This window comes from Camelus dromedarius, chromosome 7 (assembly GCF_036321535.1).
Source record: "Camelus dromedarius isolate mCamDro1 chromosome 7, mCamDro1.pat, whole genome shotgun sequence".
Classification (NCBI taxonomy): Eukaryota; Metazoa; Chordata; class Mammalia; order Artiodactyla; family Camelidae; genus Camelus; species Camelus dromedarius.
The window spans coordinates 5088105-5104212 of NC_087442.1; the positions used below are offsets into that span (position 1 = coordinate 5088105).

A 16108-nucleotide genomic window follows, 5' to 3' on the forward strand; every position below is an offset into this window, starting at 1 on the left:
GGGGTCCCTCATGGAGTGGGGTGCTCTCTGCCATTGGTCATTCCCGTGGAGCTTGGGAGTGGGAAGGTGCAGGGCTGATTGGTGACATCTGGGAGGGCAGGAAAAATTATCTGGTTACCCAACACACTCCCTCTGGGATCAGAGCTCAGGCCCCTGGAGGCTGCCTTGGTGAAGCACGTGATGGATGAGAAAGAGTGTGAAAATGGCAGCTTGAGAGTCCCCATACCCCCACCCCATTCTAGTCCGGGCCCTGCAACAAGGCGTCACACCTTGGACAGAGCTCTTCCCACCCCTGGGCTTTACTGGTGCGGACTGAACACCACCATCTTGGTGGTCCCTTCAATCTGATGTGGACAACCCCGGGCTTGCTCAGGGCTGGAGGACTCCACCCTCACTCTGTTCTCCAGGCTCCTTCCTAATTCCCACGCCCAGCCTGCCGCCTCCTTCCCTGGGACTGACAGCTGGGACCATCGGGGCTATTTGTGGCATGGCCTGTGTGTGCTCCCTGCCCCTCCCACGCCGGGCCTCTGACTGGCTTGGGCCCAGCACCTGCCTGCCCAGTCTGCCAGCAGCAGCACCCTAAGCCCTGCTTCTTTGGCTCTTTCTCCCTGAAACTGGCCATGCCTGGGGGAAGGAGCTCCCCTCCCCACTGGGGACACCGTCTGGCGTACCTCCGCTCGGACCCTGCCTGCCGGGTCTGGGGGTCCCAGCCCTGCCCAGCCTGGGAGCCCCCTCTGCCATCGCCGCTGCTGTGCCGAGACATGGCGCTGCAGAACGCCCTGTACACTGGAGACCTGGCGCGGCTGCAGGAGCTCTTCCCCCCGCACAGCACAGCCGACCTGCTGCTGGAGAGCCGGGCGGCCGAGCCTCGCTGGACCAGCCACGAGAGGGGTGAGGGGCGGCCGGGGGAGGGGCTGAGGGCCAGGGGCCTGGGCTGACCACACCAGGCCCAGAGGTACCAAGTGCTTGAGGAAAAGCAGAAGCCCCCAGCTCTTTCTCTCCCACCCCGAGGCTTGGCCCAGGACAGAAGTCATGTGGAGCCCAGAATAGCTCCTGCTGAACCAAGTGGCCAGGTCAGGCTCAGCTTGAGGACACAGAGACACTCTCCCTGATCTGTCCCTGTCGCCCTCCTCCTCTCTCTCTCCCTGCCTGTGACCCCTACCTCTCCTCCCCTGACCCCCTTCCTACATGCTCACACTCTGCCCTGATGAGCTGGTCCGCAGAAGAATGCAGGGGGCAGGGCTCGCCCCCCGGTGACAGACATGCCCTCTGTGCCAGGCTGGTGGAAAAGCCCAGCAGAGGGTCTGCAGAGTGCCAGGAGTCTGGCCGGGGACCCATCGTCACCTGCACCGCCTCGGGACCCGCACTGGCCTTCTGGCAGGGAGTGCTGGACGGGGACGTGGGCTCTGTCTCCCGCATCCTCGCCGACTCCAGCACTGGCCTGGCTCCGGATTCCATCTTTGATACCAGCGACCCAGAGCGATGGAGGGATTTCCGCTTCAACATCCGCGCTCTGAGTATGGGCCAGGGGCACAGGGCGGGGGCTGAGTGGGAGAGGGAAGCCTGGGGAGGAGCTCTGGGCTCCTCTTCCTGGCCTCTGCCCACCCCCTCGCTGCCTGGTATCTCTTGCCTCCCTCAGGGTCTGAGGTCCCATCCCATCTCTCCCCAGGACTCTGGTCTCTGACATACAAGGAGGAGCTGACCACCCCGCTGCATGTGGCAGCCAGCCGGGGCCACACAGAAGTCCTGCGGCTGCTGCTGAGGCGGCGGGCAAGGCCCGACAATGCCCCCGGGGGCCGCACTGCCCTGCATGAGGCCTGTGCTGCCGGCCATGCTGCCTGTGTCCACGTGCTGCTGGTGGCGGGAGCCGACCCCAACATCCCTGACCAGGATGGGAAACGCCCCTTACACCTCTGTGGGGAGGCTGGCAGCCTTGAGTGAGTGAGCTCTCATCCCAACCCCCACTGTACTTGTAGGGGAAGCAAAGAGACAGCCTGGGGGGGGGGGGAGAGGGAGGAGGCCCTGGCGGGCCTGGAGAGCTGGGATGGAGGAGTTGAAGCTCAGGGGAGAGTCAGGATTTCCCCAAACCATCCCACCACTGGCCCAGTGAGCTTTGGAATGGTCTGTACCTGGAACAGTTTCTGCTTTCCCAGGGGTGGAGGAGGGCTGTGGCAGGGCCCCGCTGCATGGCCCACACTGGGGAAGTTGTGTGTCCATTATGGGGGAGGTGGTGCACTGTAAAGTTTTAATTCTTCTAAATTTATCTTATATCCCAGGCACTGTGCCAAGCACAACAGTAACTAAGGCACGATCTTGCCCTCAGGGAACTGACTGGCTAGTGATCCAGATAGACTGTAGAGGGTTGTGGGTCCCCAATTAGGGCCTGTGGTGGTCCTTGAAGGTAGGATCTAGTTCTCAACATGGTTGATCTGGCATTTCCATGTTGGCAGGCACCCTTAGGTAAATGAGCTCAGGGACTGACCCCAACTAACCAAACTCACAAGAAACTGATGGCTATACCCAAATGTGACAATGCATCATTTACTGTAGGGAATATTCCTTTACAGTGACCCAAATAATTATGCCTATGCATAGGGGGCCTTGGAGAATGAGTCCTCACAATTTTTTGATGAGCATGGAATCCCAGCACAGGGAGCCTTGGCAAACCTATGAACTGTACATACGACAGAGGCCTTCTCTCTACTGACTGCACATCCACCAAATTTCACATCTTGCCCCTGAATGGTGACAAAATTTAGATTCTTGGGTCCCCCTTTCCTGGACCTTCTCTCTCCTGTTAACCTCATCAGCCTTCAGGGAATTCCACTGACTTACATTATGAAGGAAAAATGTGTTCTACAAGAGTGTGGTCCAGTAGAAACATAACATGAGCCATGTGTGTAATTTTAAATTTTCTCATAGCCCTATTGAGAAATGAAAAAGCAAAAGGTGAAATTAATTTTTCAATAGTGGTAAATTACACATAACATAAAATTTACCATCTTAACCATTACTAAATGTACGGTTCAGTAGCACAATGTATATTCACATCGTTGTGCAACTATCACTACCATCCAACTCTCACTTTTTTAATCTTGCAAAACTGAGATTCTGGACCCTTTGAAAAAGAACCCCCCATTCTCCCTCCCCTTCCCCTGCCAACCACCATTATACCTTTAGACTCAATTTGCTTGAAGCATCTCTTATGAGTGGAATTGTACACTATTTGTTCTTTTGTGACTGGCTCATTTCACTGAACATCATGTCCTCAGGTTCATCCATGCTGTAGCATGTAACAGAATTTCCTTCCCTTTTGAAGGCTGAATAATACTCGATTGTATGTAGATACCACATTCTGTTTATCCATTCATCAACTGATGGACATTTAGGTTGCTTCCATGTTTTGGCTGTTGTGAATAGTGCTGCTATGAACATGGGTATATAAATGTGAAACAAGTGAAACTAACTTCATAATATATTTTATTTAATACAATGTATTCAAAATGTTATCATTGCAACATGTAATCTGATTTAAAAAGAATGAGATATTTTACATTCTTTTTTTGTATCAAGTCTTCAAAATGGTGTGTATTTTGCACTTACAGCACATCTCACTTAGGACCAGCCACCCTGCAAGTACTTAATAGCCACATGCAGCTGGTGGCTGCTGTGTTGGACAGTGCCCTTCTATACGTACCACATATTTAGTTCTGGCCATGCTCCAGCCCAGCCTCCTTGCAGTCACATTTGGTGATCCTTCCTTTTTTGACTAAACAAATGTATTTTTTTTAATTATTATGGAGAATTTCAAATATATAGAAAGATGGACAGGATAATATAATGAGCCCCCATGATCCATCACCATCTATCCCACCCTCGCCCCCACACAGTACAGCCGCTATGAGTGTTTATGCTAACAGCTTCTCAGGCACTGTCTTATCTGCTCACAACATCTTCAGTCTAGATATGAACAATTACCCTCATTCCACAGATGAGGAAACTGGAGCTCAAAGAGGCTCGGTTCCCTTAGCCTTGAATTTTGGGTCATGCATCCTTCCAGGTGTACATGATCTTCCGTGAGGGACATCTTGGAGCAAATCTGGCTAATCAATTTTGGTTTTGTTGTTCTTTCTCCTACTGCCCCAATTTCCATTTGTGCCCACTTCCAGGCTCCCCTCCCCACCTCCTCCTCCTATCCCAGCAGACAGAGCCCTCCGTCTGCCCTGCTGCCCCCTGGACCCAAAAGCCAGCTGCTCCCTTACTAGCTGTGTGAACATGTCAAGTTCCTCCCACCCTCAGGGCCTCAATTTCCTCTTCTGAACCTGCCATAGGAACGCATGAGGATGAAATGAGTCGGCACTCGTGAAGCCCGCAGAAGGCATCTGTTCTAACTGCATAACGGCTGCTGGTGACTTTAACCCCCACCTAGGGTTTAGGGCACTACTCCTGCAGAGAGTATGTGGACTTGAAAGAGGGCACTGTTGATGCTGCAGAATGTTGCTGGGATGACTAGTGGCAGACAGGATGGAAGGTGAGGGGCAGACAGCACCAGGAGCCCCCCAAGGGCCTCCCCAGGTTGGCTTTGCTCAGACCGGCAGGAATGCAGGGGTGAGGGTCTGTGCCCCGTTTTCCTCCCCACGGCCATCTCATCCTTACTAGGTGTGCAGAGCTGCTCCTGAGGTTTGGAGCCAAAGTGGATGGTCGTTCTGAGGAGGAAGAGGAAACCCCTTTGCATGTGGCTGCCCGGCTGGGCCACGTGGAGCTGGCAGACCTACTTCTAAGACGGGGGGCATGCCCTGATGCCCGCAATGCTGAAGGCTGGACCCCACTGCTGGCCGCCTGTGACGTCCGCTGCACGTCCCCTGCCGATGCCGAGGCCACCACCGCCCGCTGCTTCCAGCTGTGCCGCATGCTGCTCTCAGCCGGAGCCGACGCCGATGCTGCTGACCAGGACAGGCAGCGGCCCCTGCATCTGGCCTGTCGCCGTGGCCACGCAGCCGTTGTGGAGCTGCTCCTGTCCTGCGGGGTCAGCGCCAACGCCATGGACTATGGGGGACACACAGCCCTGCACTGTGCGCTGCAGGGCCCAGCCGCAGCCCTGGCCCAGAGCCCAGAGCACACAGTGCGAGCTCTGCTCAACCATGGTGCTGTCCGAGTCTGGCCTGGGGCTCTCCCCAAGGTACGGGGCTGGGGCCAGAGGGAGGGCCACGAAAGTGAGGGCCTGGGGAGACCCAGGCCTGTGCTCCAGCTTGCTCTGGATGCAACTTGAAACATGGACACGTAGGTCAGTACTTTGTCTTGCACTTATCAAGTAAGCAAAGCCCAACAGGGGCAAAAGCGAGGCACACACCAGCAGGAGGGGTGTACGTGTGTGTGCATGTATGTGTGCCCCTGAACATACACTGGGTGCATGTGTGTGCACACCTGTTTGCACGTGTGTATGAACGTGCATGTGTGAGGAAGGCAGACTGCGGGCAGGGGGGCCAGATTATAAAGAATCTGAAAAGGCAGGAGGAGCCAGGCCTGAGGTGGGTGGCAGGGAGGCGTTTCTTCACCAGGAGAGAGAGCTGATGAGGAAAGACACTTTTAGGAATCTCCCCTTGGCTGTGGAGCCCATTCAGTGAGACACTCCAGGCACAGGAGACACTCCTTCAGGGCAGAGCGATGAGCCTGGGTCTCGAAATTCAAGGCCTCCTGACCATCGGCAGATGGACGTGGTCCTTGTTTCCAAGAGCTTAGCAGAGCATGCACCACTCAGGCCAGCAGCTGCTATCCTGGCACCAAAGAAAACGCCTTTCACTGTCAATTTCCAGTCTGTATCTTTTGTTACGTTAATATCCCCGAGGTGGGTTCAACTAGAAGACCTGTGTTGCTGATGCCCTGGCAGGGGGCCCTGGCAGGGGACCCTGTCCATACTTTGCTGTGTCTGGAGGGGGCTATATAATATTGCGGAGGGCACTGGCACTGGGGTGGGGACCCCACTTCTCTGAAGAGCTGGATCAGGATGGGTATAGAATACCAGGCTTTGGGCAGGTCCCCCGCCCTGCCTCCAGGCTTGAACCACTCAGCCCTGCTCGGCCCTGGATGGTCCCCTGCTGTCCCCATCTCTCCCCTTCACTCATAAACCTAGAAGCATCTGTCTGGATTCCTAAGCAAGACCAAATAATTAAACAGCCCGAGAGTTCGGCAGATTGGTCTCCCCTTTGGGAAAATACAAGAAAATCAACAATTAACACTAATTAATCTCCTATTAACACCAGATAATTAGGAGACGAGCAATTCCCTGTAATCTGACGGTGGCTCTGACAGCTAATGATTTCCCCTTCGGGGAGTGGGTGGGAGGAGGAAGTGGAGCAGCAAACAGATTTCCTGGGACCCCACTGCCTGCCCCTCCAGCCCTGTTCTGCACTGCCCTGGGGACAAAGAGGCCAGCACAACAAAGTGCGCCCCATTCGTCCCTTCATCTAGGCTCCACGACATCCCAGGTAAACAAAAAGCCAGCATCCGTCTTCCACCACCTGCAGGGTTCCAGGCTTGGCTGGGGCGCCTGTCTCCCAGTGAGGAACTCCTCCCTGCAAGGCAGCTTGCACAGCTCCAGCCAGTGCTCCAGGAGCCACCATACTTGACTGGGCACTCAGAAGACCTGGAGCCAGGGTCTGGTTTTAATGCTTGTATGTGTGACTCTAAGCAAGTCACTGGAATTCTTTGAACCCATGTTCCTTGCGTGTGATACAGTCTTGACCCAAAGGTGATGAAAAGCCACAGGAACAGAGTGGGAACAGTAGAAATAAGCCCAGCCCTGATCACACACCAGACACTGATCTAAGGTGTGTTACCTGCTGCTTGGGTTCCCTCAGTCCTCCCAACAACCTTGCAGGTAGGTGGTAACAAAGAATGCAGGCTCTGGGGCCAGGAACACTACCTGTGTGACCCTCAGCAGGTTGCTTGACCTCTCTGGGCCTCAGTTTCCTCATCTTTAAAATAGAGATGTAACAGTATGCCTGGGTTAGCATGAGAACAAACAAGTCATCCACATAAAACTCTTTGGACAAAGTCTAACTTAGAGTCACTGCTTAATACCTGTTGGCCAGTATTGCTCTGAAGTTAGATGATGTATGTGAAGGCACTGGGAAAGCGGTTGGGCACCATCTCAGTGCAGGGTATCATGAGACGAGGGAGAGAGTGATGCAGGTTAGAATAGCTGCAGGGAGCTTCCTGGAGGGAATGGGGCCTGAGATGGGCAGGGCTTGGAGAGATGGAGGAGGAAGGCTCAGGCATTCCAGGCAGAGTGCGGAGACAGGAATCCATGTGAGCTGAGAAGGGCAGAGAGACGGCCTGAATGGCAGGCAGGAGTAGCAGAGAAGAGTAGGAAAGTCCCATGTAACCAGCCTGGAGTGAGGCAGAGAGGTCGGCTCCTGGCAGGTGGGCGAGGACAGCTCCCGTAAGCACTGCCCTGATGCAGGGCCAGAAGCAGAGGGCCTCAGGTGTACAAGATGCTTTCTCCAAGGGCTGTGTTCCCTGGACAAGGCCTCCCGCCTGCTCCCACTCCCCAGCACGTGTAGGATTCCCAGCCTGCCAGGCAGAAGGACCTCCTCTTCTTGTAGGCAAGGGTGTTAGAGCCCCTAATGTTACATGCAAGTGTGCGTGTGGCAGGGGTGGGGGCAATGCAGAGGAATACAGCAAGAATAGAGTGGCTGAAGCACGAATCTGCTTCTAGGTACTACGTGCAGGCATGGGAGGGTATGATGGTGCCTGTGTGTGGCCAAGGTGTGTGTGGCTGCCTTTCTGACCATGTGGATGGTGCCCCGGCACGGGCTGCTCCCCCAGCATGGCTTGCCCCTCCTGGCACAGGCCACTTCCTCCAGGAGGCACCACCTATCTCGGACAGTGCCCTTCCAACCACGCTTAGCCCCTGAGCCTGCCTATTTCCTTTGCAGCAGGATGTCCATAAGTGGTTACTTATGTGTTTGCTGTGTTTTCCTTCTGAAAGAGAAACTCCCAGCTGACAAGGGCCTGTCTCTCCTCCTCACTGCTGGGTCCCCATTGCTTGGCCTATAGTGACCCTCAGTAAATATCTGCTGAATGAAGAAATGAAAGAATGAGTCTGCCTCCAACTTGATCCCATGCCGGCTCCAATGTCAGGCCTCTGCTGGCTTTGTCCCTTCTCCTCGCCTTCAGAGCCCAAGCCTGCCTCTCTGTGAATCCCTCCCCAACCACCCAGCCCTCCTCCCCAGTCTCCACCCCTCACCGGGCATCAGGCAGATGCTGCCTTATACAGTCATTGATCCTTTTATCTGCTCAGGAGCTCCAACCGCAGGTCAGGGACCCCATTCCCATCCGGGAAGACCCAGCAGAGAGCCTTGCAGAGGCAGACAGGCGAGCAGGTAGTTAAGGGCAAAGAGCCACGCCGCCGGGCTTGGGTTGCTGAAACTACAGCTCAGGCAAGTTACTTCACTTCTCTATGCCTCAGCTTCCCTTGTCTGTAAAATGGGGTAAATAACAGTCCATACCTTGTAGGGATAAGGATTAAAAGAGTTAACACATGTGAATTGCTAAGAAAACATCTGGCATAAATTATGCACAATAGAAATGTGAGCTGTTGTTGGTTTCACGCACATCCACAACAAAATACCACAAGCTGGGTGGCTTAAAGCAATAGAAATGCATTCTCTTACAGTTCTGGAGGCTGGAAATTTGAAATCCAAGTGTATGCAGGGTTGGCTCCTTCCGGAGGCCCTGAGGGAGAATCTGTCCCCGGCCTGTCTCCTAGCTTCGGGTGGTTGTCCACAGTCCCTGGCTTGTAGATGTGCCACTGCAATCTCTGCCTCCATCGTCACATGACGTTCTCCCTGTGTGTCTATGTGTTTGTTTTCTTTTATAAAGACAGTGGTCAGGGGTAGGGATATAGCTCAGTGGGCGAGCACATGTTTAGCGTGCACGAGGTCCTGGGTTCAATCCTCCTAGTACCCCCTAGTACTGCCATTAAAAAAAATAGCAATCATATTGGATTAGGCCCCACCCCAATGACCTCATCTATAACTTGATTACATCTACAAAGACCCTATTTCTAAATAGGTCACAATTATAGGTACTGGGTCTAAGATTCAATGTATCTTTTGGAGGACACAATTCAACCCATGACAGCTGTTCCTTTGCTGTCTGATCACCCTGCGTGGACTGATGGGGACCAGCAGTGTGTAGTAACCCAGGGAGCCCTGACACATCTCTGCCTCCTGCAGGTGCTGGAGCGCTGGTGCATGTCCCCGCGGACCATTGAAGTCCTGATGAACACCTACAGTGTCATGAAGCTTCCTGAGGAGGCCATGGGCCTGGTGCCTCCTGAAACTCTGCAGGTCAGATCCTAGGACCCTGAACACACAATCACTCAGCCTACCCCAAGAGACTTCCATCTCCTAAAGGGAAGCCCTGTGGGTCACCCCACTCAGCCCCACATATGCTACTCAGGGGAGAGGGTATAGCTCAGTGGCAGAGCGCATGCCTAGTATTCACGAGGTCCTAGGTTCAATCCCCAGTTCCTGCATCAAAAAAAATAAAAAAGTAAACCTAATTACCTCCCCCTGCAAAAAGAAATAATAAAATAAAAATAAAAATGTGGGGGCATGCAAGCTGGTCCAGCAGGAGGCCAGAAGAAAATGTTAAAAAAAAAAAAAAGAAGCTACTCAGAATACTCACAGAATGAACACCCCGAATACTCCCTACTTCTAAGAAGTTCCTGTAGACACCCACCGGCCACCAGCCTCCCCTCTTTAGGAGAAGTAGGTACCATTTGTCCAAGGTTGCCTCTGAGCCGCTTGTTCCGCCCCCAGAAGCACCATCATTTCTACTCCTCCCTCTTCGCCTTGGTGAGGCAGCCCAGATCACTGCAGCATCTGAGCCGCTGCGCCCTCCGTGCTCACCTGGCGGCCTGCCTGCCCCAGGCCCTGCCCCGCCTGCCCCTGCCACCCCGCCTGCTCCGCTACCTGCAGCTGGATTTCGAGGATGTGCTCTACTAAGTGAGTCTTGGGTTCTATGGACAGTTCCAGCCATTTAGGGGTGGGGGAGATGGGTTGGAGGCAAGAGAAGGGTTAGGGGCAGGGCCCTGGACAGAACCCCCAAACTCCCAGACCACTGGACCTCTCTGAATCCACACCTCTCCTTCCAGATGTCCACTGGCCTTCTGAGAGAGAGACTGAAAGCAAATGCTCCAGCCCCTAGCGGATGCCAGCCCACTTCTCATAGTGCCTGGAACTCAGGACTGAGTTGAACAAATTCGGACCCAGGTGACCCTCTCAGCAGGAGATCCAGCTCCACAAGCAGATGTGGATGCTGTCATTCCCACCAGGGAGGGTGGCGGATAGACCATGTGGCAAGGTGACATCTGATGGAGAGAGCTAGGACTCATGACAAATGATATACTCCTCTTGAGGGTCTCCTGAGGCCCCCCTCCAGCCTGTCCAAACCGTGTATGCACATTAAACATCTCCAGGCCTGTGTTGTTTAGTATTGTCTCCAACAGCCCTTCCTCTGAGCTGGTTGGCTCACAGGGGACTCAAGATGGGCAGATTTATGGCATCTCCCTGGATCTACCCCATGGTGCCAGCAGTATCACCTGCCTCCTCTGTCATCCACCAGCTATTGAGGGATCCCAGGCAGACCTGCCCTTCTGATACATGACATGGTGGAATAGCCACCAGGTGAGACAGCGTCAGAAAAGGCCCAAAGGAGAGCCAGCCAGAGGGTGGGGGTGGGTGGGGGTGCAGAGAGCCTTGGGTAGAGCAGAGCCGCTGCAGAAGGAGGCAGTGCAGACAGTGGGGCAGGACGGTAAAGGCAGCCTTGGGGTGGGGAAGTGAGGCGTGAGGGTCAGGAAGACAGCAGGAAGGTGGGTGCACAGGCCAGCAAGCATGGGATGGTCACCATGGTCCAGGTGACAGTGAAAAACCCAGGTCTAGAAAAACCAAAACAACTCTACCCTCTACCTGTCCTGCAGGTCAGGGAGCACCAGATGCACACAGGCTTCCTGCCTGTCTTGTATGTTCTCCTTCAATTAGGAGCTGAGCTGGGAGTTAACACTCCTGGGTTTTAGTCCTAGCTCTGCCATTAACTTGTGAAACTAAGTCTGTTCTCTTCTCTGGGCCCAAGCTTCTGCATCGGTAAAACAAGAGAGGAGAGACTCCCTGAGGGTCTTTGCAGTACCAGGATTTCAAGTACCTGCAGGAGGCCCCAGCTACCAGGAGCTGGCCTGCAACCGCAGGAGGGAAGTGGAGTTGCTTGGAGCCACAAAGCAGCCAATCCAGTGCACTGTGATCCGTGACGTCAAGGGTCACTGGACAGAGGTCTCAGGGTCCTCGGAGTGCGCACGCGCCGTAATTCACCGCTTTCCCACCAACTGGAGAGCGAGGCGGCAAAGGGCGGGGCTGAGAGGGTGCGAGGCGAAGGGGCGGGGCCGTGGGCGGGGCCGTGAGCGAGACCGAATCAGGAGCAGGAAGACACAGCGCGTCCAGAGAAGCGGGGCTGGGGTGAGTCGGCTCTGATTCCCACCTGTCCTCACCGGCCTTGGGCTGACCGCCCTGTCTGCGGCTTCCAGGTGTGGGCGTGGGGCGAGGATGGGACAGCCTGACGGGAGGGGTCGCGCCTGGAGCCCAGGCCCACAAGCGGTGGGGGCTGACCGAGGCCTGGCTGCTCAGCTGTAGATGCTCCAGGCCCAGCGTGACCCTACAGGCCTCACCTCACAGGGGAAGTCGGCGCAGGCGAAGAGAAACGGGTCAGGAAGCGGTTTCAGCTAGAATGGTAGTGCGTGAGTTCCACCCACTGCTTGGGGCCTCCCTTGGGGAGCCCCGTCTTGTCCCAGCTCAGGGTCCTGGGGAGAATGCCCCCTTGTCCCTTCGTTTATAAAACAGGGGTTTGAGTACTTCCTATGGCCTGGGCACTGGCGATAAAAAGACCTGCCTCTCTGGTCCCCACTAGAGTGTACTTTCCAGTGTATTTGTATTTTGAACGATGGCTCTGGCGGCTGAGTGGCTTGGGGGAGGCCGGGAGGGAGAATAAGAGACCAGTTAGGAGGCTACTGCAGAAGTCAGGGCAGAGATGGGAAAGCAGTAGGTGCGACTTGGGACCCTTTTTGGAGACATAATGGGACTTGTTGACAGAGTAGACGTGGAGGGGCTGAAGGAAAGCACAATCCAGGATGACTCCCCCACCCCTGTTTTTTTGGCTGAACAGCTGGTTGGAAGGTGGGGAAGATGAGAAAGGGGCAGGTGGTGAGGGAATCAGAAGGTCTGTTTTCCAGAGACGTTTAGTTGGAGCTGCCTACTAGACATCTCAAAGAAGCTGTGTTGCATGGTCATTTGGATCCATGAATCTGGAATTCAGGGATGAGGGCAGGTCTAGAGACAGAAATGTGGGATCCCTGGCATGTGAAAGATGTTTAAGGCTTTGTCCCTGGAGACTCTTGCCTCTCAAGGAGCTGACTTTCCTGAGAAAGTCCTGTTTCTGCATTTTGATGGAAATTCTATTTAATCCCGTCTGCATCGTTCATTGTGTCCTTCCAGAGTCCCCGGTTTTAGGCACTAGATAGACAGCTGTGATTGAGCTGCCCCCACCCTCAGTGAATTATATGTCTAGGTCTGAGAAACAAGTGTGTGAATAACTAGTTCAAATACGAGGGGCAATGAAATGAATGCAAAAGACGCGTGGGGACAGGAGCTGAGGGCATAAGGAGGAAGGCAAGCAATAGGAGCAGGGGCCTGGGAAGACGTCGCAAAAGAGGGGGTGCCTTTCCAAAAGTACTAAGAAGGGGCAAGAATTTCTGATCATGTCTGGAGAGCTTTGGATTCCTGTCGGATGCCTTTTTAAGGAGGGAAGGAGTAAGGGAAGAAAGGCGATGTGGAGTGGAGAATATGAGGAGCTGCTGCCCAAGTTCACGCGTTCTCCCTTTAGCAGGGAGATGTCAGGAAGGTCCCTTCTGGGGTTACACATCCAGACACTCTTGCAAGCCAGGGAGCTTCCTCCTCAGCCTCTTGGCTGCGGGTCCTGCGGGCCCAGAACCTCTCCCCAGTAATTGCTTTCCGTAATGTGTTTGCTCCAAACCAATTTCACGCCTCCGTGAGGACTCCTCCCTGCACTGAAGGCGCGGACCTCCCCACCACCAACCTACCCGCATGTATCGCTTTCGTACGCACAAAACAGTACACATTTAACACAACTATACACAGGGTTCAAGTATCTGGATACAAAAAACATACGTGAAGCTGCACGCGTACATACTGGGCTTTTAGAATCCCGTGTACAATCCCCGTGCCAATCCCCGCGCTCACAGTTAAGTACCCTGCAGCACCAAGCGCTCTCGCGGTTGGACGGCTCACCTGGTCCTATTCCTTTGCCCTCGGCGCCTTACGGACTAACGCCAGGGGGCGCTGCAGTACTCCGCACCTCTCTCGCGATGATGCAGTTGCTCACTGCTGCCACCAGAGGGTGCCCGCGGACAGGGTCCGACGCTCCCCACCGTAAGAGGACTCCTGCCAATGAGTGAGACGAAGGTATATTTGGATTTAAGAATACTTCGTTCTTTCTAGGTGCTGGGTTCCAATCCATGAAGGGGAGACCAGATGGTGTGGTCCCATATAGGCACAAGCAGAGGGGGTAGATTCAAAATGAAATCCCTCTGTGGGAGCACTTCCCCAACCGGTGGAGTGAGGAGACAAGTCAGCACGTGAACAGTTAAAGCACTTTTAGAATTCCATTTTAGACAATGAGGTGCTTACCTACGTGGGCCTGTTCAGGGATTCAGTAGAACTACAGAGTTTTCTTCTTAGTAAAGAAAGGAGCCAGCTCTGTTCAGATTTGATCATGACAGCTTCTGTCCTTGGTACTGATGGGAGAGTAAGAAGCAGTTTTTGGAGAGCCACTAATTTGGGGGACTTCCAAAATTGACCACTCTGCTCTTCTTTGTCCACTTAGTGCAGGAAGAACTCATTTTGAAGAATATTTCCTCATATTCACTTGTCTCTTGCACTGGCTTTTTGACCAGCAGAGTAGATATTAATTGCTCTCTCTTACAGATGGAGAGGTTAAGTGAAAAAGGGACCAAGGTCACATGGCCCAGTGAGGGGTCAGAACAGGAACTTAACTTCAGGTCTTTTTACTCCAGCCAGTGCTCTTTTCCATCACCATGCAGCCTCAGTTCCACGATCCTTGAAAGGGCAGGGAAAGGAGACGGGCTGCTTCAGTTGCCACTATGTGAGAGTTTTTATCCTAGTTTAGCTATTGAATGTCAAGGACTATGTGGAAGCCACACTTCATAACCCCAGCACAGCAAGGGAACAGACTAAGGATTAAAATGGATTATAAAATACAGTATCTAACAAACACATACCACACCAGGACACTACAAAATCCCTGAGGTCTCACTTGCCTCACTTCAGAGTTGGTGGCCCACTGGGACTTGTTGGCAACAAGTTTTAAGTCTATATCCTCTATGCCAGCTTGAGCAGAGAATTCCATGTTACTGAGTATAGATCTGGGCAATAAACTCTTGGCCTGAACTAGGTGACATACATCTTCAAGATAAGAGGGTCTTTAACCTTGAGTTCTTGACAATGCATGATCCATTCTATCTCACCAAACAGTGACAGGTTTATTAAAGTGGCCTTTTACTTGGGTGGGGGGAGTAGTGGGAGGGATAGATTTCAATGTATATCCTTTTGAGCTTTTGAAATTTGGTACCAGGTGATTTTATTACATATGCAAAATAAAATGAGTGCAGTCACTTTAAAAATGGCTCTTCCTTCATGCTTTATTTGATTGGTGTGGTTACTGCTCATACAGCTTTAATTTCAGTGATTGGAGCCCAAAGTTCCTCAGTAATTTTTCAAGCCAATAAGCCTCTATTATGGGCCTAACACTGTAAAGCCATCACACCAAGGGCTGACCTCCCACTTCTTAAGTACAATACACTTTTGAAGTCTGGTCTTCCCTGTTGGTACCATGAAGTGCTTGGTTAATTTTACAAAGGGTCCTGAAGAATGCCTTTAGAAGGATGGACAAAGATTACCCTAGTACTTTAGTACTGAACTGGTGTTCCCTGACCTAAGTGAAGGCACCTCTTCTTTCTCCATGATGACATCTTCCCACCAGACTCATCTCTCAGAAGTTTCGCTGAATTTAATGCAGAGCCCAAGATAAACTAGGACTGCATAGAAACCACTCTTTTACCTTCACCTCTCTGATGCATTGTCAATCAAGAATAACCAAAGAAAGCTCCCTTCTTGGGTCCTACCCTCTTCTGTCCCATTCTGGTGACCATGTCTTTCAGGGTGCTGATTTTTTAATACAGCAGTCTGACATTAGTGGTGTTCACTAGGCCAACACAATGTGCCTGATTTGAGCAAAGGTCACTGAGATCCAGAGTCCCCCTGCATGGCTCTGACATGGCTTGGCACGCTGAAACTGGTGTAGGTTTTCCTCCTCACCTGAACCAAATAACTTCCGCTAATCAGACTGCATCTTCCTCAATTTGCCTGGCTTTGCTACTATTGATTTCAACTCACTTGGTTCTCCCTGGCCCCACCCGAATAATAGTTTCCCAGTGACCAGATGATCCTCATTTAGCTGGCCAGTCTTGCTCTATGTCCTGAAGCTCCAGTCACTCTTCTGTTGACTTGCCTGTCTTGAGTCTTTCTTGTCCACTGACCTGAGGCTACTATCAAGCAAAAGTGTCCGTGACTTTTGCCTGTAGATTGACAACTCTACTTCTGGGAATCAGAAGGAGGGGGAGGGTAAAAAGAGCCACCATTTCTGTGTCTGAGAACGGGGGAGGTGAGCAGAGTCACCCGCAATTAGCGGATAATTAGCGCCGCTGACCCTTGGGGCTCATCAGCGCTCCTGGGGCCAGCCCCCAGCAATCAGCCAGGGCAGGTCGAGAGTGTCAGGCCCGGGAATGAATAGGGCTCATCAGCTGCGCTGGAGTCGGGGAGCCAATCAGGGAAATTAATAGAGGAAGAGAGGGAGAGAGAGCAAGGGAGGGAGACAGAGATAGACAGACAGACAAGAGAGAGGTACAGATATAGGCGAGAAATGAGGGGGAAAAAACAATAAGGCAGACTGGGATAGG

General features: G+C 53.1%; 1 protein-coding gene across 2 annotated transcripts; it reads left to right on the top strand.

Annotated features, from left to right (window-relative positions):
• Positions 1-561: 561 nt before the first annotated feature.
• Positions 562-10482, top strand: ASB10 (ankyrin repeat and SOCS box containing 10). 2 transcript variants are annotated; one of them, XM_031455698.2, is made up of 6 exons: positions 562-891; positions 1670-1937; positions 4660-5179; positions 9240-9353; positions 9828-10013; positions 10163-10482. In XM_031455698.2, the coding sequence occupies exons 1-5, from the start codon at positions 621-623 to the stop codon at positions 10011-10013; spliced, it is 1359 nt and encodes a 452-aa protein (XP_031311558.2). In that variant the 5' UTR covers positions 562-620; the 3' UTR covers positions 10163-10482. The 2 variants fall into 2 exon arrangements, with proteins under 2 accessions (XP_031311558.2, XP_010989725.3); XM_010991423.3 differs by lacking the exon at positions 562-891 and adding an exon at positions 1016-1517.
• The last annotated feature ends 5626 nt before the right edge of the window (positions 10483-16108 follow it).

Coding starts and splice junctions, on each gene's coding strand:
- ASB10 (XM_010991423.3), top strand. CDS start 1,208: ATGAGCTGGTCCGCAGAAGAATGCAGGGGGCAGGGCTCGCCCCCCGGT. Junction 1,518..1,669: donor CTTCAACATCCGCGCTCTGA/GTATGGGCCAGG, acceptor ATCTCTCCCCAG/GACTCTGGTCTCTGACATAC. Junction 5,180..9,239: donor GGCCTGGGGCTCTCCCCAAG/GTACGGGGCTGG, acceptor TGCCTCCTGCAG/GTGCTGGAGCGCTGGTGCAT.